The 26,888-nt window shown below is 35.4% G+C and overlaps 4 protein-coding genes and 1 pseudogene across 10 annotated transcripts; 4 read left to right on the forward strand and 1 right to left on the reverse strand.

The window, feature by feature from the left end:
- The first annotated feature begins 3,491 nt into the window (after window positions 1–3,491).
- On the forward strand, window positions 3,492–4,423 carry LOC104768899 (zinc finger protein 5 pseudogene; annotated as a pseudogene). Its single transcript, XR_015588683.1, has one exon. The product of XR_015588683.1 is annotated as a zinc finger protein 5 pseudogene (transcript).
- A 3,334-nt stretch (window positions 4,424–7,757) lies between these two features.
- Window positions 7,758–14,609, forward strand: LOC104768922 (RNA cytidine acetyltransferase 1). 3 transcript variants are annotated; one of them, XM_087508255.1, is made up of 27 exons: window positions 7,758–7,910; window positions 8,088–8,223; window positions 8,314–8,405; window positions 8,664–8,835; window positions 8,929–9,051; window positions 9,128–9,301; window positions 9,415–9,525; window positions 9,610–9,743; window positions 9,831–9,924; window positions 10,134–10,232; window positions 10,324–10,460; window positions 10,579–10,676; window positions 11,182–11,305; window positions 11,402–11,489; window positions 11,573–11,672; window positions 11,751–11,803; window positions 11,956–12,132; window positions 12,218–12,255; window positions 12,327–12,420; window positions 12,508–12,687; window positions 12,780–12,894; window positions 12,992–13,061; window positions 13,179–13,326; window positions 13,545–13,673; window positions 13,808–13,933; window positions 14,072–14,137; window positions 14,233–14,609. In XM_087508255.1, the coding sequence occupies exons 2-27, from the start codon at window positions 8,119–8,121 to the stop codon at window positions 14,470–14,472; spliced, it is 3,087 nt and encodes a 1,028-aa protein (XP_087364381.1). In that variant the 5' UTR covers window positions 7,758–7,910; window positions 8,088–8,118; the 3' UTR covers window positions 14,473–14,609. The 3 variants fall into 3 exon arrangements, with proteins under 3 accessions (XP_087364381.1, XP_087364383.1, XP_087364382.1); XM_087508257.1 differs by having other exon boundaries at window positions 7,765–7,910; window positions 8,093–8,223; XM_087508256.1 differs by having other exon boundaries at window positions 7,805–7,955.
- On the reverse strand, window positions 14,541–15,918 carry LOC104768907 (iron-sulfur assembly protein IscA, chloroplastic). 2 transcript variants are annotated; one of them, XM_010493012.3, is made up of 3 exons: window positions 15,555–15,918; window positions 15,145–15,360; window positions 14,541–14,842 (listed from the first exon to the last, which is right to left on the reverse strand). In XM_010493012.3, the coding sequence occupies exons 1-3, from the start codon at window positions 15,742–15,744 to the stop codon at window positions 14,700–14,702; spliced, it is 549 nt and encodes a 182-aa protein (XP_010491314.2). In that variant the 5' UTR covers window positions 15,745–15,918; the 3' UTR covers window positions 14,541–14,699. The 2 variants fall into 2 exon arrangements, with proteins under 2 accessions (XP_010491314.2, XP_010491306.2); XM_010493004.3 differs by having other exon boundaries at window positions 15,145–15,363; window positions 15,555–15,915.
- LOC104768933 (uncharacterized) lies at window positions 15,858–20,226 on the forward strand. Of its 3 annotated transcripts, XM_087508259.1 has the most exons (19): window positions 15,858–16,021; window positions 16,109–16,214; window positions 16,302–16,581; window positions 16,738–16,950; window positions 17,176–17,234; window positions 17,336–17,473; window positions 17,673–17,747; window positions 17,855–17,938; window positions 18,046–18,107; window positions 18,211–18,280; window positions 18,455–18,530; window positions 18,626–18,756; window positions 18,874–18,933; window positions 19,026–19,100; window positions 19,190–19,294; window positions 19,396–19,491; window positions 19,594–19,674; window positions 19,759–19,860; window positions 19,952–20,226. In XM_087508259.1, the coding sequence occupies exons 2-19, from the start codon at window positions 16,167–16,169 to the stop codon at window positions 20,018–20,020; spliced, it is 1,824 nt and encodes a 607-aa protein (XP_087364385.1). In that variant the 5' UTR covers window positions 15,858–16,021; window positions 16,109–16,166; the 3' UTR covers window positions 20,021–20,226. The 3 variants fall into 3 exon arrangements, 2 of the variants coding, with proteins under 2 accessions (XP_087364385.1, XP_087364384.1); XM_087508258.1 differs by having other exon boundaries at window positions 15,858–16,214; XR_015595142.1 differs by having other exon boundaries at window positions 16,009–16,214; window positions 18,042–18,107.
- Window positions 20,227–23,124: 2,898 nt separating this feature from the next.
- Window positions 23,125–26,884, forward strand: LOC104768943 (DNA polymerase lambda). Its single transcript, XM_010493046.3, has 14 exons — window positions 23,125–23,424; window positions 23,567–23,707; window positions 24,040–24,363; window positions 24,498–24,576; window positions 24,656–24,786; window positions 24,951–25,013; window positions 25,159–25,338; window positions 25,426–25,479; window positions 25,571–25,659; window positions 25,748–25,838; window positions 26,029–26,109; window positions 26,249–26,316; window positions 26,416–26,500; window positions 26,596–26,884. The coding sequence occupies exons 1-14, from the start codon at window positions 23,314–23,316 to the stop codon at window positions 26,692–26,694; spliced, it is 1,596 nt and encodes a 531-aa protein (XP_010491348.2). The 5' UTR covers window positions 23,125–23,313; the 3' UTR covers window positions 26,695–26,884.
- Window positions 26,885–26,888: the final 4 nt, after the last annotated feature.

A 26,888-nucleotide genomic window follows, 5' to 3' on the forward strand; every position in this document is an offset into this window, starting at 1 on the left:
ATCAATGTATATCTTTCTTTTTTTTCTATGAACGTTGAACATCAATTAAAACAAAAAAAAAGACATTGACATTTTCCTTTTAATAAATTTTATTTTAGTACTCGATTGAGGTTTGGAGCATCTTTTTACTCTAATCATTATTATTGTAAGTATTTTCTCGGTCTTCTTAATTAAAACCCTCCTTCACAAGAATATATTTCTAGCAGTAAAGTTGCTGATTTGTTGACCTAATTATACTATTCAAAATCATGTAAAAATAAATCTCTTATATTTCAACATCTCCAAAATTTCCCCGGATACACACGATTACCAATGGATGTATTGGCTTATGTTCTTTTTTAATACATCTATACTAATATTTTTAATTACAAATTTGGAAAATACTTCATTTTTAAAAGAATTACAAAGAAATCATGAAATTACAACTGGATATCAAATGGTATGAGTAGTAGATTAGTTCGCAAATTTTCGATCACTAAAAGTTTGGTTAATGTCAACTACCAAATAAAATAAATCGAAAACTTGATTTTGATGACAGAAAGCTACCCAACATATATATTGCTTTATGATTTTCAATGTGAGATCCTAACTTTTGTTTCACAATCACAAGCTCCTATCTAAATACAAAAAGCCACAATGCATTGTTGGATCTCTTATGAATGACACTTTAACAAAGAAAAGAACCATTAGTCTTTCTCCTTCCTTGGCTTCTACGTTGGTTTCGGTTATGTCTCCTATTGATATATTCAGACCTCTTTATCTTTCATATAGTCTCTATATTCCTAATCCTAGCTCAATATCTAGCTGAGCTTTTTTTTTTCTTTCTTTCTTTTGCTTCCAAATTATGTTATTTTTTTTTTAATCAAAATTTTAAACATCAATATTAGATGAAGACATTTTCATCTTTGGTGGAGGAAAAAAAAAACGTTTGTCATATTCTAAGAAAATTTTCGGCTCTAGCAGGTACAAAGCATATAATAACAAAACTTCGAGACAACTAGAAGAGTACAAGACAGTTTAGACAGAGATAATAAAACACTTTCCAAACAGTATTATAATGTAAGAATTTCCTTGAAGTTTATGGGCCTTTAACAACACAATTTAGGCTTCTCTATCTTTATTTCTCACTAGTTAGTTGTTGTATGATTTGTATTAGCCCATGGAGGCGAACATTGTTCAGTTAATATATAAAGATTAAAATATGATAATGAATCTAAATATATAACCTGAAAAGGTTGGGTTGGCAATCGAAGTAGCTAGTGAAGCTTTTTGATATTCATGTGTGAAACTGAAGCTTTTAGCGAAGGCCCAGAGGTGTCTGTGTCTGATCCATATTTCATTAGGGTCGGACAATTACATTATTATCGAGATAGGAAATGTTTTAATTTCTGTTATATAAAATTGGTTAGTACATCTTTAGATGTTTCGATGTATTAATTAGTTGTGATACTCGTACAACCCTTATAAGTTTCCTTAATTATAAAGAGACTTACTACCCAATGGAATACAACTACATCCAACCTTTTAACAACAAAAAAAAGTGGTCAAGACAAGAGTTAAACCTTAAACATGGTCGAATAGATCAGGTTTAACGGGTACCCTAGACTAACTTATTTTTCAGAAATGGGTTTTGAATTGTAATGTTAAGTTGTTTGATGGATACCAATATATAATATAACAAGAGAAGGTGAGGTGGACATAATTCAATAAGTAATTTATTTATATATAGATATTAATATATAGGTTTACTATATAAAATAATATAGAAACCAACCCACCCACACCCAGTAGCCACCACACAGAAACTTTCGAAAAATAACCATAATGAGCTAAATTATTCCACATGCTATTGGATAAATATAAGATTATTGTTGACAGCATACTTATTTGGAATTATTCTTTCCCTCGATTGCTACAATATACTTAAAAAACAAAGGACCTGAGAGAGAGGAAAGAGCGTTTGATTGCATGAGACACCAATTTGGTGCCAAGAAAGTCCACCAATCAGAGATCTTAGGTTGTATGAAGGAATACAATTATAACACCTAATAAGGGATTAATTAATATTATTTTAATTAATTGTCTTGATCTATCTTTTAAGTTACAAAGCAGTGGGGTCTTGATGGAACAACTGTCCAAACCAAATGCCATTTCAATATTCATTATACTTATTTTTATTAAAATAAGATTATCTCATGACTTGATTCACCTGAAAATAGAATAATCTATACCTTTTTTTAATACCAAATTTCTTTCTGTATAAAATATTGTCTTCTCATGCTTTATGAAGATTTGCCCAAGATCTTGTTTTGAAGATTAGACTCATGAATATAGTTTTTATTTGTTAAATAGTATAGATGCTTGCATCATTGCCCACTTCTTGTATTCCTTCATTTGGCAACTAACCATTCTCTCTATTTTAATTTAATTATTAATATGCATTCATTAAACATGGTCAAGATAGGCTTTTTCTTTCTTTTTCTCACAGTACGTAATTAGACAAATAAGATTTGGTTTAGGTGGAAGACATTGAGATAAATTACAAAAAAGCTTCAATTCATGCTCCATCATCAGATCTCTTTGCGAGCAACTTTAATTGAAGGGAAAACTGTAAAACATTAATGAATAGTAGTATCACAAGAGAATACATCACTATAAGAATATCCAGTAAATTTATAGACTATTTTTTGTTTCCTTTTTTCTTTTTAGAGAATACCGAACCGACGACGATTCGTTTTATATTTTGTTGCATTGCTCTTGAGTGAACATTTCGTTTATTCGCTTAAAAATTATGATGGACATGCGTCATTCAAATAGAGTGAATTTTTAATATTATTTTAGGGATCAGAGTATTATTCTTCAGCTTCCATGTTGATTATAATAGGTTTTTGGGCTAAATTGGTTAGCTTTATTTTATTTCCTATCTTTCTTTGACTTTTGATAGTATATATCAATAATAAGATATTAACATCTTAATCTTCTCTTGTAGCTTAGAATATAACTTTTGTATTATTTGTCACAAGTGGTGTGATCGCTGCATGCCTTTTCATATATACTTTTTAAATGTATCGTATCTCAACTTAATCTAACTATTTTATTCACGCACTAAACAGAAAGTATTTTCTCACAATATTTATAAGTAAAGGTTATCACAATTAAGCAAATGTATGTATAATGCATAAGACAAAGATAAAAACAAGTTGACAAGTTAAGTCTTTATATATATTTTTAATTAGTATAAAGAATTTTCTATCCCAGTCTTTATTATATAACGTTCCTATATATATATATATATATGTATGCGCGTGGTATCCACATATGTATAAACCTCTTCCGTGTTAGTGTAATACTTATTGTACCTATCAAGGTTTATTTTCCAAGATCATTTCTCGTCACACCTTAGATTCAAACAAAGAATTTTATTATAAACCCTAAAATATTATAACTCGATGCTGTTCATGACTAATATAAAAAGCCCTTCCAACAATATAAAACTCCTTAAGACATACAAAATATTATACTACAGATGCAATGCATCATTAAATACAAATTATTAAACTAAACGTCCTTCGCCTCCTCTATTTGCTATATAAAGAAGATCATTTACACATCTCCTTAAGCTAATTAAACCCCATCGACAAACACATATACATAGATATACACAGATATATGTCTATATCTCCGACAATGTCTCGAACAGGCGAAAGTTCTTCGGGCTCGTCCTCCGACAAGACGATAAAGCTATTCGGATTCGAACTCATCAGCGGCAACCGTTCGCCGGAAATCACGACGGCGGAAAGCGTGAGCTCGTCCGCAAACACGACGACGACGTCGTTGACAGTGATGAAAAGACTCGAATGCCAATACTGTGGCAAAGAGTTCGCAAATTCTCAAGCTTTGGGAGGTCACCAAAACGCTCACAAGAAGGAGAGGTTGAAGAAGAAGAGGCTTCAGCTCCAAGCTCGACGAGCCAGCATCGGATATTATCTCACCAGCCACCAACAACCGATAACGACGGCGTTTCAGGGACCATACCAAACGCCATCGTATTGTGCGTTCTCCTCCATGCATGTGAATAATAATAATCAGATGGGCGTGTATAACGAGGACTGGTCGCCGATGTCATCGCAGATTAGCTTCGGTAGTAAGAACACATGTCAAGATCTTAATGAACAAAGCGGTGAGATGGGTAAGATGTACGGTGTACGACCGAACATGATTCAGTTCCAGAGAGATCTGACTTCTCGTTCTGGTTCAAAGAGAAGCATTAAGTCGCTGGATCTTCATCTATAGGTCTCACCGGAGATACGGCATAACAAAGATATATATATATATATATATAATTAAGTTATATACTAGTGGTGTATTTTATTGGGAAAAAGAAGGGAAAAAAAACACACGAAAGATAGTGTTCGTGATGCAATTTGAGTTTTATTTATTAGCTAGGTTAATGTATGTTCTTTAAAAATTCATAATCCAAGTGATGTTGTAGAAATATTCAAAAAGAAAAGAAAAGACAAAAAAAACTCAATTAGAATACTTATCCAGCAAATTCTCGATCCTACCATCGTCATCCGAAAACAAAAACAAATTAGTATAGAGTGGATCAACTATTGATATATTATGGAATAATAACACTACGCCATAGTGATCAAACAAAATCATTTTCTTGTTCCTTAGCTTCGTATAGTTTAACAAAATCTCAACTCTACAAGGTTTCTATAGTTTTATCATTCGTTATTGTGTGCTGTGTTAATAAATGGTGCATTGCTTAATTGATGGAGGAAACATGTTGAAACATTATCACTTTCTTGTTGCTTAGTCTATTTATGGCCCATGCGTACGTTCTTCTCTAATTGTACATTTTTTTTTACTTCAATTGTACATTTTAATTGTTTTTTATTACCATATGTACATATAGATATACTTCCAGTCGTACGTATATTCCCATTACAAGTAGTGCATACATGTGTTTATACGTGCATGTACTCGTACACGCTTCAATTTGATTTATAGTCAAATTTTTAAAAAATAAGGAATTAAAAATTTAATCTCACAAGTTAAAATATGATCTTTAGTTCAGAAAAAAATTAATAAAAACGCTGAAAAATGTTATAAACACAAATGTCACACTTCCTTTCCAATTTTCGTTTGCATTTGACGTAAACTAATTATACCACCACATAGGTATAAAATACAGTCTTGAACTACACAAATCGTTTGACAAATATAAAAAACTACACAGATCCAGACTCTACCGTAATTAGTAGTTACTTGCATTGTAATATGGATTTTACTTTGGGACGCTAATGAGGCATTTTTGTGCTTATTATTTTCAAACATACCTTTAGGTTAATATAAATAATTCATCTTCTGGCATAAAAAAAAAGTTACCGAATATTTCATACACTCTTATATAATTTGGATTTGTATATAATTTCAAATTAGATGTGTATGTATATAATTTGGATTTTTCATATCTGTAACCTTTTTACTCTAAACCGATTAATCGAGACTACAATTTTGTTGGCTACAAATGTATGTATAAACAAAAGAAAGAGACGAATAGTTTTGATTATTTGACTTCATTTCTTTTGAGACAATAAGAGAGAGAGAGATATGTGAAGTCTGAAAAATACTCCTAAAACGAACCGAATAAGTGAATTTAGTGGTGACATTGCTTGACTTAGATTTTATTCTTTCAAATAGATTTGGTTTAGGAATATTGATTCGAAATTTCCCATTAAGTTTCTAAATAAACCTGTGCAGCAATTCATAATTGTACCACTTATAAAAATACATATTAAATATTTTAAATGGAGTCGGCAGGTTGTATATTTTAATCAATAGCGTGATTAGAATGATAAGCTTAAGATCCAACATCCAATGTCGGAGGTTCCTTTTAATTGTGAAGACACATGTCACTTCCGACACCAACGGAACTCCATTTTGCTTATGTGTGTGTATTTAGATGCTTATCCCATTTCATTATTACTTTTATTTAAGAAAAAAGTTTTCCTTTATTGTCCATTTCGTATGTTTCCTATTTTCGGTAATATATGTTTTTGTTTAACTTTGAAACGTCGCGCTCCTTGCATATGAGTACATAAAATACGAGCGTTCGACCAAGTTGGAATTTGCGTAATAACAGTTGTAAATTTGTAGATTTCTGATTCCTTTTTCTTTTATTTTCTGAATTCTAGCAAAAACATTTGTATGTACATGATCTTTCCTAACGTAAAATCATGTAATTTCTTATTTGTTTTCGTATACCTTAATTACTCATGACGTCCTCTCCATTTTGATAAAAGAGATGCGATAGGTTTGCTCGAATCCTTTGCCTATGATGATAAACTTCAATCCTTTGCCTGTGATGATAAACTTCAAAGATGTTGATCGTGCATGGTGTGGTCTGTTTGTGGTTGCAATTGAGATAGTGGCATGTGTGGACTAGGATGATCCACGAGTATTACAGAAATGATCGGTTTTGTGGAGCGTTATAGAATTGAGGACATAATTAGCAGTTGTCTAGATATAGCTTCGAAAACCGTAACTTTCCCTAAATTAAAAATAAAGTTGCTACCTAATATAAGAGTTTTCGTATGTTTATTAAGCATACATGCAACATGTTATCATGGCATATGTATAATCATAATGGAGGATAGCTACTGATTAAAAGAACGAAAACACTAATTATCAGTTTTGAAATGATATTTTGTTTAAAGAAGAGATAATGTTATCTAATGTTGTGGGAGACAAGGATAGATCCAAGCCAGGTAAGGTTAGCTTGTTGATCTAAATGGATTAAACATTTAGTTGAACAAGACTTCGCCATCTGTACCACCCATCCTATATATTTCTTTCAATTAATGGATTATAATTTAGTAAAATGTCATATATGCCTCCATTATAACTTTTATTATTGTTATTATTGGCATTATTGCTTTCTTAAAAGCAAGGTTTATTACTAGTATTTAGCAAAAGCTATTGATTGGTCACTATGAAGCGTTATGTTTGACAGTCAAGAAGAAAACTATACATAACGCAATACTTAAATTAAATTGTTATATTTGAATTATTATATCAGGTGTAATCTTTTGAAAGACTCCTTCTGTTGTGTGTGTACTTGTTATCTTATAAAAAGGACAATATCATTTTCTACGTAAAACAAAGGACAAAAATTATTGGTTACTATATTAGTTGAATGATTCTTGATCTAATTTAAAACATTAGCGTTAGATGTAAGTTTATGAAAATAAAATTGATTTTATAAATGAATCAGTTGATCTATAACAATAATTTGGTAGAGCACCCATCAGACAGATCTTATAATTTCTTCCAGAAACTACGTGATTAGAAGACGTGTACTAAGTGACAAGTAAAATATAAATTAAGCTTAATCTAATGCATAGTTGGCTATTTGCGTTCATCATTATTTGCTAAATAGTAAATATTCGTTTCACGTCGTGTGCACTGTGCAGGCATCAATTTGTTTTTTTTTAAATACTTTAATTGTAGTAAATAAATAGTCTAATGACAAAAAATAAAATAAAAATTGTAGTAAAAGAGTCCTAAACTTTTCATAATTTTTACTATCTTACAATATAAAAAAGAAGTTATAAAAGAATAACTTTTAACCGTTGATCATGGTATTGATTTTTGGCTTCCCAATTCGGTTTAAACCTCGAAATGTAGAAACCCGATCGATAACCACAAACCGGAAACAATGTTAAAAAGAAACAAACCGGTCGGTTATCGGGAATTGATTTCTAGGGTTTTAAGGTTTTGACTGACGGTTGACTTAGGGCGCGCTTCCCTGCTTTGGTTACCACAGAGAGACAACACATATCAAAGCTAGCTAGCTGCTCTTTACCACCTCTTTGCTCGCTTCTCTCACCATCATCCTTCAGGTTCGTTCTTTGTTTTAGTTTTACGAGGAATTGGAATCAGTTGGCGTAAGTATTGGAATCGAAAGCTTCAAACTTTATTCAAATTGAGTTTTGTTTCTTTCTCAATTAGATAGCAAAGCCTATGACTTTGGTTTTACAATAAGCTGTGTTTGATTGAATTTTGATTTGGGCTTTAAGGTTAGGAAACAAAGAAGAAACTAGTGCGAAGATGAGGAAGAAGGTAGACGAACGTATTAGGACTCTGATTGAAAACGGTGTTAAACTCAGACACCGTTCCATGTTTGTCATCGTTGGTGACAAGGCTCGTGACCAGGTAAATATTGCTTTTTATCGAGGATTTATACTTTGCATTTTCCTTCTCGGGGATCAAAGTCTAATGCGTTTCTAATTCGTTATGTAATAGATAGTTAATCTTCATCACATTTTGTCAAAATCGGTGGCCAAGTCCAACACAAGTGTTTTATGGTGCTACAAGAACAGACTCGACATTAGCAGGTTCGATTTTTATCAACCTTGAGTTTGAATAAATAAAGATATTTCCCAAAGTTGAAGCTTTTACCTGAAACTTTGTTATTAGTGGCTTAATTGAAGCCTAGTTAACGGGTCAACACATTCTTTAGTGCGAGTTTCTTTTGGTCTTTCCATGTCGAGAATGATGGAACCTTACCTTGTGAACTAATTTACGCATTATGTGGAATATTTGTCTATAACGTGGTCCTAAGATTTAAGAATGGAAATTGGTTTTGTGTGCAGTCACAATAAGAAACGTTCGAAGCAGTTGAAGAAGATGAAGGAGAGAGGACAATTGGATCCTGAAAAACTTGACGCTTTCTCTCTTTTTCTTGATGTGGGGGATGTCACGCATTGTTTGTACAAAGACTCTGATAGAATTCTTGGGAATACTTTTGGCATGTGCATCTTACAGGTACTCTCATTATAGCAGAAGATATATTTTTGCTTTAGGTTACTCATATTTTTATTTTCTTTCACGTTTAATTTTGTTTCTTGATACATTCAGGATTTTGAAGCTCTAACTCCAAATCTACTAGCACGAACAATAGAGACGGTTGAAGGGGGTGGGCTTGTTGTATTACTATTACAATCGCTTGCTTCACTTACCAGTCTCTGCACAATGGTTATGGTATTGACACTGACTTTCGTAGTTATGTTACTTAACTACTTATTTGTAGTTACATGATTGGTTCTATTCATATCAGGATGTGCATGATAGATTTCGAACTGAGTCACACTCTGAAGCGTCCAGACGTTTCAATGAGCGATTTCTATTATCACTAGCGTCTTGCAAAGCATGCGTTGTCATGGATGATGAGCTGAATATATTGCCACTTTCGTCTCATATCAGATCTATAACTCGAGTTCCAACAAAGGAGGTAAACTTTATAACAGATTCACATTTTTGTTCCTTGGGTTGTTAATTTTTTTTGTATTTCATCACACCAGTTAGCATCTTTACTTTTTTACTTTCATGTGTTTGTAATAAAAGGATTCGGAAGGGCTTTCTGAGGCAGAACGAGACCTGAAGAGTTTGAAAGATGCACTAAACGATGATTTTCCTGTTGGTCCTTTGATTAATAAGTGTTGTACATTGGATCAGGTATGTGGTTTAGTCACCTGTGTACATTGGATTAAGATAACATCACTTTGGATCAGGATTATATATGTGCTTTGTCGTTTGTAGGGTAAAGCTTTTGTCACGTTTTTTGATGCAATACTGGATAAGACCCTCCGCAGCATTGTTGCTCTGATTGCTAGTCGTGGGCGTGGAAAATCTGCTGCACTTGGTCTAGCTGTTGCTGGGGCTGTCGCTGCTGGGTAGGCTTGAGTTATTGTACTCTTTTATTCATGTATGTTCCAATAATATTTGCTAGCTTATTGGCACTTTATCTTATTTGCTGTTAGGTACTCTAATATTTACGTCACAGCACCAAGCCCAGATAACTTGAACACGTTATTCGAGTTTGTTTGCAAAGGTTTCGATGCACTTGAATACAAGGTAATGTGAACTTCTTTCTTCTGGATATGTATGAGGCATTATTCTAGAAATTTTTCATGTTGGGCTTCTTCCATTTCGTTGCCTGAAAGCTGGTGTAGTCATAGATTTGAAATATGCACTATATTGAGGAAGAAGAAAGAGTGTTTTGCATGTTAATTCGAGATATCTATATAGTTTCCTGAACACTACCTCAACTATATATTTTGTAGGAACATCTTGAATATGATGTTGTGAGAAGTGTGAATCCTGACTTTAATAAAGCCATCGTACGGATAAATATCTTCAAGCAGCACAGGCAAACTATCCAGGTTTGTTCAATCCTTGTTTTTGTTTCTTTACTAGCCGTAATTTGTGTCGATCACTAAGTTGCTTCATTTTCTGTTTTTTTTTTTCATGCAGTATATCCAACCACATGAACACGAGAAGCTCTCACAAGTGGAGCTGTTGGTTATTGATGAAGCGGCAGCTATTCCTTTGCCAGTTGTGAAGTCTCTACTTGGCCCTTACCTAGTTTTCTTATCATCTACTGTCAGTGGGTATGTGAAACAGGAGTAAATTACATTACCAAAATATTGAAAGTTAATATGCATGGTGTGGTTAATTTGGGTCAGTCAGGCTACTGATTTTTGTTTGTTTTGCCTTTCTTTAACAAAGCTATGAGGGTACTGGTAGATCTTTATCCCTCAAACTCCTCCAACAGTTAGAAGAGCAAAGCCGAGCCCCTGTTACTGGTGTTGAAGGCTCTCTTTCTGGTATGTAACTGCTACATCTAGTTTTTACTTTTGGCAAGTGGCAATCTTGAGATTTTTTTGTAAAGATCCCAATATTGTATTTAAGGACATAGAAGTTCATCTTTTTAAAATTATTGCTCCAATACCTATGTGTAGTGGCTTATGAAGAAAAAAGTGTTACTAGTATTTTCGTACTATGTTTATGGTTTTTGAGTAAACTATTGTCCAATGCCTAGGATTGAGGAATTTGTGTGAATATTTTTTCCAAGAACGTAAGTTTTGTTGTTAAGTCAGGCCTTAAGGGTCTCCGAAGGTTGACTCGACTGAAACTTCATGCTGAGTAGTCATGCATTATGATTTTAGATTTTAGATTACTGTGTCTGATGGGTGTTCATATTCATTTTTGATTACTACTTTCATATTTTAGTATGTAGTATTAGATAGCCTTTTTTCCCTTCGTCCTCTAGTTGATGTGAATCGTTATCTCAGGGAACTCCCTGACTGTCTGAAGTTTCTTTGGATTCAGGTTGCCTTTTCAAGAAAATAGAACTCAGTGAATCTATTAGATACGCTTCTGGAGATCCAATTGAATCCTGGCTTAATGGATTACTATGCCTTGATGTTGCTAATTGTCTTCCAAATCCTGCTTGGTATTGAGATTTCTTTCACTCAAAATAGATAACATGTTGCTACACATTCTTGCCAACGAGTGATCTAATGACTGTTTTCTTTTCTTGTTTATGTAGCCATCCTCTGCCAAGTCAGTGTGATCTTTATTATGTCAACCGAGACACCTTATTTTCTTATCACAAAGACAGCGAGCTGTTTTTACAGGTAATTATAATAGTTTATTTTACTAGCCAAGTACATTTAGCTACCAATATTTTGTTGTTAAGGCATTAAGCGGCATTCTGCAGCGAATGATGGCACTTTGTGTCTCTTCTCATTACAAGAATTCTCCTAATGATCTTCAACTTCTGGCGGATGCTCCTGCTCATCATTTGTTTGTCTTGCTCGGTATGCAATTGTTCCTCCTTTTCATTGTTAGAGATAATCATCAGATTAGAGTATTGCCTTAATTTCTATTTGGTACAGGTCCAGTTGATGAGACCAAAAACCAGCTCCCTGATATTCTGTGTGTTGTCCAGGTATAGATTTCTTACTTTCTGTTCTGGTTTTTAGAATTGTTTGTTTGGAGAAAATCAGTTAGTTGGACTAACATTTAATAAAAGCAGATGCATCTTGGCGTTCTTATGTGATTGATTCTGGATGTAAATCATTGAAATTGATATTTTTGCAGGTCTGTCTCGAAGGACAGATATCTCGGAAATCCGCCGAAAAAAGTTTAAGAGAAGGTCATTCACCACATGGAGATCAAATACCATGGAAGTTCTGTGAACAGTTCCGGGACGTTGTTTTTCCAAAGCTTTCTGGTGCCCGTATAGTACGCATAGCAGTCCACCCCAATGCTATGAAAGTAATTTTTCTTATTATGGTCACTTTTATTTATCTTATAGGCTTCCCTGAGAGAACTAACAAATTCTTGATTACATTCTATGTAGATGGGATATGGGTCTGCTGCGGTTGAACTCTTGACCAGGTAAATGCATGATTACAAGTACAACGTAATTGATTAATACATGCAGATATTTAATTGATTGATACGTGCAGATACTTTGAGGGTCAGCTAGCTTCAATATCAGAAGGTGATGATGAACTGGATGTGGAGCCTTCACCAGTTAGAGTTACCGAGGCTGCTGAAAAGGTTTTTGATTTTGTTTTAAATCTATCCTTGTGGGGTTTTGTATAATGCATTCCAGTTCTTACTTAGTTTTTTTTTGTTTTCCCATAGGTTTCATTGCTTGAGGAACAGATAAAGCCTCGTGTCAATCTTCCACCTTTGCTGGTTCCTCTTCGTGATCGACGACCTGAGAGACTCCACTACCTCGGTGTCTCTTTTGGGCTTACTTTGGACCTTTTCCGTTTCTGGGGAAAACATAAATTTGCTCCATTCTACATCAGTCAAATACCAGTTGAGAATATCTCTTTCTCCCTTCTCCTGAATTGCTTATTCTTGCATTGTCTAGTAGTTCATAACACAATTTCTATATATGGTTTTATCAGAGTGCTGTGACTGGGGAGCACACATGTATGCTTCTGAAACCATTAACATTAAGCAACGACGAATTCGAAGTTGATGAGTCGGATGAACTGGGCTTCTTTGCTCCCTTCTATAAAGGTTCATTGATTCGTTAACTGAAATCAATTGTTTCTGTATCTCCTAAGTATGGTTTGTTTTAATTTAATGTTTTGGCCAATTCTTCTACTCTGTTCAGATTTCAGGATAAGGTTTTCTAAGCTGTTGAGCGATAAATTCAAGAAGATGGATTATAAACTTGCAATGAGGTTAGCGCTATTCATTTTCGTTTCCCATGCAACTTTGGACCTTTTCTGCAATACTATTGTAGGTTTGACATTATACTTGTTGTGTTGATAATATTCTCATTTCTCTCTTTTGTCTAGTGTCTTGAACCCTACGATCAACTTCCCAGAGGTTGATTCTTCGGGGAATTCACCAGATGGCTTTTTGAAGAAACTCGCCGGTGTCCTTTCACCTTATGATATGGAGAGACTCAGAGCATACACTGCCAATCTCGTTGACTTCAATCTGGTTAGATCAACTTTCTGAAATTCACGCAATTTATGGAAATATTTACGGACTTACTCTGCGTAAGCAATATATTGGGATATGTAATCTGCTTAAATAACTTACACAATGATAAAATTCTGCTAACAGATTGAGACAAATACCAACCACTTGTTCAAGCTTGATATTTTGTCTTCTCGTTTGGTTTGGTAACTATTTTTTATTTTGTTATCTTCCCAAAGGTTTATGACATCTGCAAAACTTTAGCTCATCATTATTTTCAAGAGAAGCTCCCGGTCTCACTGTCATATGTTCAAGCATCTGTACTCCTGTGTTTGGGCTTGCAGGAGTCGGATTTCTCGAGCATCGAGGTACAGTATCTCTACTCTTAATTAACCTTCGATGATCTGGACTGCTGCGTTATGTTTTACCACATATGTGGAGATAACTTGTAGACACATCTGGTTCTGGATGCTCTAAATTGGATATTTACGTTGACTTGCAGAGACAAATGCAGTTAGAGAGGGGACAAATACACTCTCTTCTATTGAAGGTTGGAAAGAAGTTATACAAATATTTGAATGGAATCGCAACAAAAGAGATTGAATCCACCTTACCTCGGTTGAAAGATGTAAGTTCAGATGGAAAAGTTAACAGTATAATTCCGTGTTCTTTTGCTCAATCATAATATCCTCCCTCATTTTTGGAAATTAACAAATACACACATGAATATTTGATTGAAATGATTCATGGTGGCTTTTGGTTGCAGAGAGTGCTTGAACCTCACAATGTATCAGTAGACGAAGATCTCAGGGAAGGAGCTAGAGAAGTTGAGGTAATCACTTTTGTTTCTGTGCATGCGTATATACTATTTTGGTTGCCATGCAAGGTCGAAACATAATTCACACTTTCAAATGTTTGGGTTTAAAGGAACAAATGAGGGCAAAGATAGAAGAATTGTTGGATCCCGAGCTGCTTGAACAATTTGCTATTGGGGACAAAGACGCTGAGGCTTTGCAAAAGTCTAAGATCTCTTCAAGTGGTCTTATAAGTATTGAGTCCACCAAAACAGATAACAAGAAAGAGAAGCCAAGTGGTTTTGACAAATCCGCCAAAAAGAGAGGCAATGATAAGCACTCCTCCAGGTCCAACAAGAAGAGAAGAGCCTAATGTGGAGTTCATGTAAACAATTGCTTTTTTTTTTTTGTAACAGTGACCAGGAAATTTTGATCATTGGGTTTTCTATGAATCTGTATATTTATTAAAATTTTGGTTTGATCACAAAATGAAAAAAAGAAAAACCTGCAGATTCTGTTTGGGCATTCTACAACCATAGTACAAAGTTTTCTATTGAACTATAACTATATTATTCTTTTACAGCAATATGTCAAACTGGATCACATCTCTGCAGCAAAAGACTTGCCACATCCACAGGTTTGTGTAGCGTTAGGGTTCGTGAAAGAGAAGCCTCCACCAATCAAAGCATTGCTGTAATCAAGCTGCATTCCAAAAAGGAAGAGCATGCTCTTCGGATCACAAACTGCAAAAAATTGAAAAAACAGAGCTTTCACTTTACAGAAGTATAACCACTCGACTGCAGAAGACAACAATAAACTAGAGTCTAGTTCAAAAAATGGGCAGCAATGTATTCATCTGTACCATCTACTTGACAACAGGAGTCTAAAACTTAAGCCAAGAACATTATCGAACAACCTCAACTCTTTTGCTTCAACACACAGAAACTGACATGCATATTCTAAGTATGGCGAGTCTACATCATCAACCAACTTGCTGATCTTACTCTTAGATCTTATTATATCATCATGATGGAAGGATAGTTACCTATAGTGAATCCTTCGTATTCAATGTTGGAATCATCTGGTCTTGCGTTTGCTCTATTCTCAAAGTCCATCGTGTAAGACATCCCTGAGCATCCTCCTTGTTTGACACCGATTCTCAAGCACAAATCTTCCCCACGTTCTGATCTCATCTTACTCAGATGCTTAAGTGCATTATCAGACAAAGATATCGCCGGCTTCAGTCCCTCCATTGAAGGTGCTGCTGAGAAATTCAAAAAGCCTCTTTATATTCTCATAAAAAAAGCAATCCAAAGTAAAGCAGAATTACGAGGAGACATATATAAGCAATCAAAATCATCAATTTCAACGAAAAAAAATCTGATTTTTAAACAAAAAATGGCAATAACAAGACATAAAGGAGAGCAATTTCGTGAATCAAACAAAAATACGAACCTGGAACTGAAGTGGATCGAACATAGAGACGGTTTCTCTTACTGAGATTGAGATTGAGATTGAGATTCACATATGATAAACAAGGAAACGAAATCGAATTACATGAAACCACAGAACGTAAACTTGTGTTAGAGATCCTTAGCCCAAGAAAAGTTGGATTTGAAGTAGTCGTGATTCCAGCAAACGCCATAATCGCCTGAGCTGAGGAACCTCTCAAATGCGTGTATTAGAAGAAGACCAAGAAAAAACAAATCTTTGCACTCAATGAAAGTTTTAAGTCCACATGTTAATTTGTTTTCAGGTAGGTGTGTGTGATTGATTTTATTTTATTTTTGTTTATGATTTATGAACCCTAAAGCATGTCTCTTTCGTAGCTATCGGGTCATAATTTTAAACCCGATTTTGACCCGGTTATGAGTTGGGTCTTACCCGAACCTAAAGGAAGAAGACACACACATAGCGCGAAGGTAAACAAACTTCATCTTCTTCATCGTTTCTTCTCTTCTTCTCTGATTCGTCGCTTTGCTCTCTTCTTATTTCTTCATCTTCTTCAGAGGTCAGTTCACACAGTGCATATCTCCCGAGTCTATGCATAATTAAGTGGCTCTTTTAATGGCGTCTTCTTCCACCAGCTCTCTCAATCTCCACTCTCTTCCCAAGGTAGTAGTAATTCTACTCTTCAATCGCTTGTTCCATTTCACTTCTTTTTGGCTTCTAACTCCGTTTCCTCATTGAAATTTTGAGAAGGCTTCTTCTGGGTTTGGCCAATGGAGGAGGACTGGGTTAAATCCGGAATCTTTGGGTAGCTCCGTTTCTAGGAACCGATTGTGTGTTTCACCGGTGGTGGTTCTCAACCGAAGTCCGAGACTTCCGGTGATCAAAGCGTCGTATAACTCTGAGGGTGGCTCGAAGCGTAGTAGTAGGGTTTACAAGGAGTCACAGGCGGCTAGTGGTTTTCCTAATGCTCCAGTCCAGCAGATTGCGTCTTCCGTCTTGCCCTTGGGCTCATTTGCTGTCGTCACTTTCGGTACGATAATTACTGTGTTTTCTCATCCTTTTATGTGTAAAGTTAGTTTGCTTGGTATTGTAGGTGATTGGTATCTATACGAGAGATATTTAATGATAAAAAGTTTCATTTTTTCTCTCAAAATCGTCGATACTAATTTGTGTTTTCAGCTGACAGTTTTGTGGAAAGTGGTTGAGAAGTTCATGTCTCCAAAGGCTCCAAAGACTTCTGCTGGAGAAAACAAATCTTCTTCACAGGGAGTGAAATGGTCCATTGGGGCCGGTACTAATTTGTTACAAGGATTTGCTGCAAAGGTTGATAGAGAGGCCAAGCAGAGGCTTAATGAATTTGCAAAAGAACTCAGGTCATTCAGAAGTGTTGACATGTCAGGTGCATTGAATGATTTAACTGTTATGACATTACTTATTTGCTGTTTCTAATTCCTCATCTCTTTTCCCTAAGTGTGGAATTTATCCTTTGCCGGGACAGACAATTTTATTAAAATTAAATGTGATCGGTAGTACCATCTTTCTTTTGTCTTAAGAGATATGGCTGAAGTTCAGGACAGTGTGTATAGAGCCAATGGATAAAGCTCATCTGTGTTTTAATTTGCAGGATGCAACTTTGGAGATGAAGGATTATTCTTTCTTGCTGAGAGCCTTGGGTATAATCAGGTTATAGTTCTCTTTTGTTTTTCACATCTGTTATCTGCCAACTCATTAGAGTCCTGATATTCTATGTTGATTGAGTAACCATATCCATGTTTGTGTTTCAGACTGTAGAGGAAGTCAGTTTTTCTGCCAATGGAATTACAGCTGCAGGAGTTAAAGCCTTTGACGGTGTTCTTCAATCAAATATTATGTTGAAAGTTCTTAACCTCTCTGGAAACCCTATCGGTGATGAAGGAGCTAAGGTTAATGGAAATATTATATAGTCGTTTTAAGTTTAATTACCGGGTGTTTGATGGTAGAAAAATCCCCAGTTCAATCAAGAGAGGAGAACATATCGATTTCTGCCTAGATCTTTAGCTCTAAAATAACATGGAGCTTATTCTCTGTTTGTACGCTCCTTTCTGAGAAGGGTTTCTCATTCGTTTTTTCTTGTAATGGCAGACTTTATGCGCTACACTGATGGAAAATTCTAGCATCGAGATACTTCAGCTGAACAGTACTGATATAGGAGATGAGGTTTGTTTGAGAAGATGCTTTGTTTTACATGTTTTTCAATCTCCTAAGTTAGTCACAATCCTTTAAAATGTTTTCATGCTTTAAATAGTTCCAATGTTCTTGCGCAGGGTGCAAAGGAAATTGCTGAGTTGTTGAAGAGAAATTCAACCCTGAGGATTATTGAGCTGAATAATAACATGATTGACTATTCTGTAAGTTCTTTCTGATCATGTGTATACCGTTATATTTTATAATTAATCACCCAGGTTTATGAATTTAACCTGTTGTGTCTTTTTCCCTTCTTTTGAAATGGAGGTAGGGATTCACAAGTCTTGCTGGAGCTCTTCCTGAGAATAATACAATACGCAACTTACATCTCAAGTGAGTTTAGGATTATAAGTGGATGTTTTCTTTTGGGATTTTTATTTATTTATTTTGTGTATAGTTTATATCTCTGACATACTGATTTATGGATCTGTATCAGTGGAAACTACGGTGGTGCTTTGGGTGCCAATGCTTTAGCTAAAGGGCTTGAGGGTAATAAGTCTTTACGGGTACAAATTTTCCTCATGTCTCTTTCTGTGTATATCGTATACCATTTCGTAGTTTAGACTTTAGATGTGTTATCTTATATGATGCTTTAAAGGTACTTTCTGATCTCATTAAAGACAACCAATGAATTAATGTCATCAACAGTTGATCTGTTCCCTTGGCTTTTCTACCCACAGGAACTTCATTTGCATGGAAACTCTATTGGAGACGAAGGGATTCGAGCTTTGATGGCTGGTCTATCTTCCCACAAAGGTTTTTCAATAGAACACTCTTCATACGTCTATATTAACTCTTCCTTGCCTCTACTGTAGATCAGTAGTTATACTGAGATGCATTTTTGTGTGCAGGGAAACTGGCTTTGCTAGATCTTGGTAACAACTCCATCGCTGCAAAGGGTGCCTTCTATGTAGCAGAATACATCAAGAGAAGCAAGAGCTTGGTTTGGCTGAACCTGTACATGAATGATATAGGCGATGAGGTACATACATACAATTTATAACAATAAAGCTGGATTGTGTCTGTTGCTTCTCTAATATCTGAAAACCTTGTCTCTTTTTGCTCTGTTGTCTATCTTTACGATTTTCAATGGTTTCAGGGAGCTGAAAAGATTGCAGATGCTCTGAAGCAAAACCGTTCGATTGCAACCATTGACCTGGTGAGAAGTGACCATCTTCTCCAGTCTCCCAAAGTTTTGTACCTTGCGCCCAAGTCGAGCTATATGTTCTGCTAACACATTTTGTAATATAGGGTGGAAATAACATCCACGCCGAGGGAGTTAATGCGATAGCTCAAGCTCTGAAAGATAATGCAGTTATTACGACGGTCAGTGTCAAAAATCATTCTCATCTTTGTTTCCTTGTTCACTTATAGCTTGGATGATTATGACACTCCCACTGTCATTATTTCCTCAGTTAGAGGTTGGTTATAATCCCATAGGACCCGACGGCGCTAAAGCATTATCTGAAATTCTCAAGTTCCATGGAAATGTAAAGACGCTCAAACTTGGTTGGTGCCAGGTAAAGCCTGTCCATAACTCTTTTATCTATAAAATAAAATACTTTTCACAATTGCTTATTTCGTTTTTTCATTGTTTGATTTTCATTCCTCTGTCCTGCAGATAGCTGCAAAGGGTGCTGAACATGTTGCAGACATGTTGAGATATAACAACACGATCTCGGTTTTGGACTTGCGGGCAAATGGACTAAGAGATGAGGTTAAATTTTATCAGCATTCAGCTTGTTTTATATGTACTTACAATATTTCTACCAAATATGCTTTTTTTTTTTTTACAATTGTGAATGATTGTTGTTTTCAGGGAGCTTCCTGCTTAGCTCGGAGCTTGAAAGTAGTTAATGAAGCTCTGACATCCATGGATCTAGGATTCAATGAAATACGGGTAACAGAGAAGATACTTTCTACATTAACAATACTTCTCTTCTTTTGTAAGCAGCTTGATCTTATTATCCTGACTCGTTTGCAGGATGATGGGGCATTCGCCATTGCTCAAGCTCTAAAGGCCAATGAAGATGTGACGGTTACATCGATAAACCTTGGGAACAACTTCATCACCAAGTTTGGACAGGTAAAGAAGAACACACATGTATTTCCAATGTTTTCGTCATGAAAGATTCTGGTTGCTGAGAATATGGTTATTTGTTTGTTTAATCCCCCAGAGTGCATTGACGGACGCTAGAGATCATGTTCTAGAGATGACTGAAAAGGAAGTAGAAATTTTCTTCTAGGAGAGACAAACTGAAGTGAAGAAGACTTTGTCACTCTGTAATTTTTGCACCATTAGTTGTCGTCTCATTCTTTATTAACGTGTGGGGTGATGATTCAAACGAGAGAAAATTGTTCTTTTTTTTTTGGGTGGGTTTTACGGTAGGATTCAATTTCATTGAAAAGAAAAGTTTAATGAAAAAAATGGTGTTTGGTGTGACGAAGAAAAGAGAGGCTTAAGATCTTATTCAACTCAAGCTGTCCACAATGCATGCATGCTATGCAATCACTAAGCCTCGTTGCCTTTGGGTGATGCTAAATACAGCTCTTTTAGTGTTCCAGACTTGTTTGCTCCTCCTGCTGTCGGTGAGTATACAGCCACCATATGCTTCAGAATTGTTTGCAGTCGGGCCCAAAATTTCAAGAGAAGTTCCTTGTTTAATTCTTTCTCATCTTCTTTCAAAATGTGACATCCTTCAAGAAAACAAGACAAGTCCGACTCGAGCATCTGAAACTAAACAAAACAGAACATTGAAATACGGCATCACGCAAATGCATGAATGGCCAAATTTTCAAATCTATGGATCGAGCACTTACAAAGTTTGATTTCTTTACAAACACGAAGGACGTAGCCTTGAACGTCCAAATTCAACGGCACGGCCCTGAATTGGTTTTCAGTGGGTCATATTATATATAATTAACCTTTTTAGAAAAAAAAACACAAAGGCTACGGGTCAAGTGAGGAGTTAGAACTCTGGTTAGAATGGTTAAATGAGTTATGTTTTAACCAAATGAGATAAGTTTACTCATACGTACTACATAACATAACAAACAATTTGTAATATAACTGGGGTCATCTGACCCCATTCCCTTGAACGTAGGTCCGCTATTGCGTCCAATGATTTCTTATAATTCTCATCTGCCAAAAGAGCGTGCTCATTGGCTTTCTGATGACATTACTCGTAAAAACCTTTTGCAGCGACTATGGTGACACCTCGCTAACTCAACACAAGCGCATGCGACTTCAACTTTATCAGCTTCCCCGAGATATTTGTATGAAGCCAGTGCCCCTCTAAGAGCATCAATGGCTGATAATCGACCAGGAGAAGAATTATCAGTGTTGTGAGAGATGCTCTTTAATACATGAGGTGCAACGACAACGGTTCTGAATGCTTCGTCCAAATGATTACCAAGACAATAATATTCATAACCAAGCTCTATGTAGACTTGAGTTCTCAACTCTTCTGAAACATGATAACATTCTCTATGGAAAAACTGAGTTATGTCTCTGCTGGCAGAAAGTATAACGTAATCTAGCTTTGTAGCCTCCAATTTGATTCCATACCCACGCTTTCCTTTTGGTAAGAGATTGTAACTCCTTATCGCCACTTGGAAATAATATTCTTTGAGTTTGTTGGTAACACTCTAATGTGCTTTCTTTCTACATCATTCTCCTTCCAAAACCTGAATATCTATATATTTTTTCATAAACTAAATAAGTCGCGAGATTCTTATTTGATTATAATATTCTAAAATTTCATTCAAACAAAAAAACCAAAACATGTGATATAATCAAAAAGTATATTTTTGTTTGAAGGTAATTGTTTGGTTTTTTTGTTTGAATGTAATTGTTTGGTTTTTTTTGTTTGAAACCAGCATTGTAGACTTCAAAGGTTCTTTGTTCCGACGCGTTTGTTGGAGATGCCAGGTATTTGGCCAGTTTTCGTCTGGAAACACCACAGTTCATGATGGTCATATAGCAAATACATGGTCGTCACTATCCTTTAATGCCATCATAGCATTAGTCAATAGGTAGATTCTTATCTGATTATAATATTTCTAAAATTCCATTCAAACAAAAAAACCAAAACATGTGATATAATCAATTTTTTGTTTGAATGAAATTTTAGAAATATCATTCGAGATGGAAAGCATATTAGAAAGCATATTTTAAATTCTAGGTGGGGGTAAATTCATATTCATTTTATAATATCTAGACCGTCATATTTTAAATTTATTGAAAGCATATTTAGAAATTTATTGAATGGAACCCCGGTTATCACTGAGTAAATGACGGTCCCTCCACTCAGAGATATAAAGTTTAATCCTATAATCAGCGACTTGTGGGGGTAAGTGACGTCTAAAGTTTCTGTAAACTACATCAGTCTCAACTCCAACAGCTTTAAAAGCTCTAAAAACCCGGCCAGATATTCTAGAACTATGGAGACTCTCTACAACTGGAAGAAGAACAGTATGTAAACCTTCATAACCACGACTAAGTCGGAGGTGTCGTACGCTAGAGAGAAAATGGTCGACGTCAGCATGATTATGGAGCTTCATACTTTCATAATACCAAAGATCCAGCTTGTAGTACTGAAGCCAACCAAAGAAAGAAACATTACCACATTATCATATCAAGTGATTATATAACATGTTTTGGTTTTTTTTGTTTGAATGAAATTTTAGAAATATCATAATCAAATAAGAATCTAGCAAGTCATTTAGTTTTCTAAAAATATATCCAGATATTAACTATACAAAATATAGTATCAAATAGAAAACCTAACAAGTACTATATTTATAACCCAAAAAATCTAAATCATTTCATTTGTATCAATTTTAAAACAAAAAGATTATACCGAATATGTATTTTATTTATTCCGATCCCATACGTATTTGTTCTCACATGTCAAACGCCGCAAAAAAAAAAAAAAAAAAAAAAAAAACCATTTCTATCTAATTGATCTAAGAATTTTTAAAAATTTATATTATTATTTGAATCTTTAACACTCATTGTAATTAATTTAAATGAATAATGGACCAATGATGCACTCTTTGCCTCTTTGGTCTTTGGCCTAAACAAAAATAAATGTTCTTTGTATTTATATGAACTGACTTTGGGATATATGGGCCCTCCTAATACAAAATGATGGGCTTTAAGATTTGGCGGTGATTATATACCAGTTAGTATAACCAGATTGATGATAACCAGATTGATGACTTACGCGCCCGGTGTATTGTATTGTATTTACGAATTAATTTAAAATTATAAATTCTCTAATTTGTGGCGTTAGAACTCATAACTACTAGTAGTACTTAAGAAGTCCTTTGTAAAAATCACGAAAATTGGTTAGTTCAGAGATTTGTGTTCAAGAAAGCGGAATTAGCTATAAAAACTAAATCCGGTTTAGGACATGTTATCTCGGTCTGGTTTTCGATTCGGTTCGTAGAAAACCAGCATAATTGGGGTACTCCTCCTGCTTTGAAAGACCAAAAAAAAAATCTCTGTTCTGTAGAGAGAGAGAAGTAAAAAAAAATGGCGGCAAAGCGAGGGAGAAACCGGTCGCCGTCTCCGGACCCGGAAGGGATGTTCGCCGGAATGATAGTTTATATGGTCGAAATCGGAGTCCAGCGTCGTCGATTGCAGGTTTTTTTTTTTTAATTTACTCGAACAAATAAATTTTTTTTTTTTCTCAATCCATATGTTAATAAATTGGACAACATGTTTCTGATTTTGCTGGCATGCTATGTCTGTTTTTTTTTTTGTGCTATATCAATATGAATGGAAGATCTGGAAGCAGAAGCTGGTTCAAATGGGTGCTGTTATCGAGGAAGATCGGTTAACTAAGAAAGTCACTCATCTTCTTGCTATGAATCCCCAAGCTCTTCTCGACAAGTTTGACAAAAAACGTCTCTCACATTTTAAAGGAGTGAGTTGGGTTCTTCTATCTATTGTGTGTTGTTCATGAGTTGTCTCAACGATTAGATTACTTGGGAACGGCAAAGTTGAATGCTTTCTGTTAAACATTTGGTTTCAACTGTTAAAATTTGATTTCTTCCTTGTTTGGTTTAAACTCGCATTGTTGTTTTTCTTCTCATGAACTGTCTGAAATCAGTTTTAGTATTATAATTTCGACATTTATGTGTTTGGTATCTCGCTTTAGTCTTCAGTAGCCTTTGTTGGTGACCTGATATTTCTCTTCTTGAATTTGTATTTGTGAGCAAGATGGTGACGAGTTTATACATTGGCTGTTCCTTGCAGCGTCTTGTGCTTTACCAGTGGTTAGAAGATAGCCTTACTACAGGAGAGAAGGCTAATGAAGACTTGTATCTTCTCAAAATTCACTCAGATGAAATTCAAGAGCCCAACAAGTCTTTACCTGCAGTAAGTGGTGGTGAGGATAAACCTTCAATTCCAAAACGTACTAAAGGTTCCCCTCATGTTGGTGACTTCAAAGGCTTAGAAGGCCAACAACGCGATGCACAAGGATCACCTGATTCACCTACAAGTTGCAGTGTTCCCTCTACTAGTGCCAGCCCTGGCGAAGGCATTGCAGACACTCCCACTACTAGTCCACAATCAGAGGTAAGCCTGACTGATGAGTTCTTTTTTTTTCCTAGGAGTTAACTATACTAGAAGTTGTTGTTTGCGTTTTCTGCTTTCTCAGCAGGAATGGTGTTGCTATGGATGTTCTTATTTGATCTTCTTTTGTTTTGTAGTCCACATCAGTCTACAAACCACCCGACTTGAACAGAAATATCGCTGAGATATTTGGAAAGCTAATAAACATTTATAGAGGTACGATCCATGGTGTTTGCATATTATACTAGTTTCTTATATGAACTAAGTAACATAACTCTTTCTTTTCTGTCAAAAGCTTTGGGTGAAGATAGGCGGTCCTTTAGCTATTACAAAGCTATTCCTGTCATTGAAAAGTTCCCCACTAGGATTGAAAGCATTGATCAGCTCAAACACCTCCCTGGAATTGGAAAGTCAATGAGAGATCATGTAAGTGAAGAAATGCTTCATATATTTTTTGTGTATGTGGATTTTTTGATAAAATTTTGGCAAGCGTTGCATAAACCAATGCATTCTCTTTTCTGAGTGCCTATCCATAACCTTTATGTATTTCTGTGAGAACAAATCTTTATTCCTTTACCTGAGTTTGGCAGATTCAAGAGATCGTGACAACAGGGAAGTTGTCCAAATTGGACCATTTTGAAACAGATGAAAAGGTAATGTAGAGGCCATTTGCTTTTCTTTGCTTTTTCCTTTTTTTACCTTGAAGAAGATACTATCAATGACCTGAAGCTAGACGTGTCTGATATCTCTCCAACGTTTACTGTTACCACTTTAAATGTTTCCTTACTTTGATTGAAGGTTCGTACGATTAGTTTGTTTGGGGAAGTTTGGGGTATCGGTCCTGCAACTGCATTCAAGCTATATGAGAAAGGACATCGCACGCTAGAAGACTTGAAGAATGAGGATTCACTAACGCATGCACAGAGGTTGGGGTTGATATATTTTGATGATATCAGAACAAGAATTCCACGTCACGAGGTGTGATTCTTAGGCTTCAACGTGAATTTTGTTTGTCTTTATTATCCTTCATTTTCTCCTCATATTTCCTCACTGTCTGTATTGTAGGTGCAAGAGATGGAACAACTTCTACAGAGAGTCGGCGTGGAAACTTTGCCTGATGTATGAGAATTATAGTTATCGGTTTGCTCCATATTTGGGTGATGACATTTAGTGGAATCCTAACCATGGCATGAAAACATTTTAACTTCAGGTGAATATCGTATGTGGAGGATCATATAGACGTGGGAAAGCTACTTGTGGAGATCTAGATATAGTTATCACACATCCTGATGGACAAAGGTACCTACAATCTTCTTACCTCAACTTCCTGCTAAGTTTCCCGTCGCGAAGTTAACTTTAAACTGTTTTTGCTTATTGTCCTGACCAGTCACAAGGGATTTTTGACAAAGTTTGTAAAGCGTTTAAAAGAAATAAACTTTCTAAGAGAAGATCTTATCTTCAGCACCCACAGTGAAGAGGTATCTTTAATACATTTTCTTCTGCATTTGTTCTGTCAATCATCAAAAACACATTACTTCAATTGTTTCAGTGTCTCTTAAAATGATCTCTTTTTGCATTAGATAAAGATTTGTTCTCCCAAGATTGCGCGTGTTATAAAACTTTCTAGTTCAATCACAGTTCTCCTCAGTGATTGCCCTTATTGTGCAGGGTACTGATGCAGGCGTTGACACGTATTTTGGCCTGTGCACTTATCCTGGTCAGGAGCTGCGGCGCCGTATCGATTTTAAGGTAACACCTGAAAACTCCTCATATCAAGCTTATTGCAAAAAAGTACTAAGTTGGGTTGACCATGATTGATTCAACTATCACTAGGTTGATCTCTTCCCAGCAAATCGTTCAATAACAATAGGTCATAAATTGATCACAGGTGTATCCAAGGGATATATATGCATTTGGACTCATAGCCTGGACGGGAAACGATGTGTTGAACAGGCGGTATGAATATGATATAGTACATGTGAACATCACCAAATACATACATTGTTGGTAAAGAAAGAAAAACAGATATAGTTTTATATGCCATGGAAACCGCAGGCTGAGATTGCTAGCAGAATCCAAAGGCTTTCGACTTGATGACACTGGACTATTCCCGGCTACTCACAGCTCTAGTGGCAACCGGGTAAGGGAGATAAGCGAATACATGAATTTTTTGTATAATTGGTTTTAAAGTGAATGAGTGATGATTTTGGAGCTGTGATTATGTTTCTTTCTCAGGGTGCTAGAGGAACTGCAAGTCTGAAACTCTCGACTGAGAAACAAGTCTTCGATTTCTTAGGATTTCCTTGGCTTGAGCCACACGAGAGGAATCTCTAAAGGAATCAAGCCTTTGGTTGTTGAAGCTAAAGAACAGTCTTTTTCTTTTGCTCGTTTTGAATAGGTTCTTCTGTAGTTTAATCGGTTCTTTTTGTAATTGTATATCCTTGAACAACTGAATTAGATGTTGTGATGTTTTGTATATCTTTAAGGTTTAAACTCATAAAGCTTATGGTACTGAGGTAACAAACAAC

The sequence above is a fragment of the Camelina sativa genome, chromosome 3 (assembly GCF_030686135.1).
Source record: "Camelina sativa cultivar CO46 ecotype springtype chromosome 3, ASM3068613v1".
NCBI lineage: Eukaryota > Viridiplantae > Streptophyta > Magnoliopsida > Brassicales > Brassicaceae > Camelina > Camelina sativa.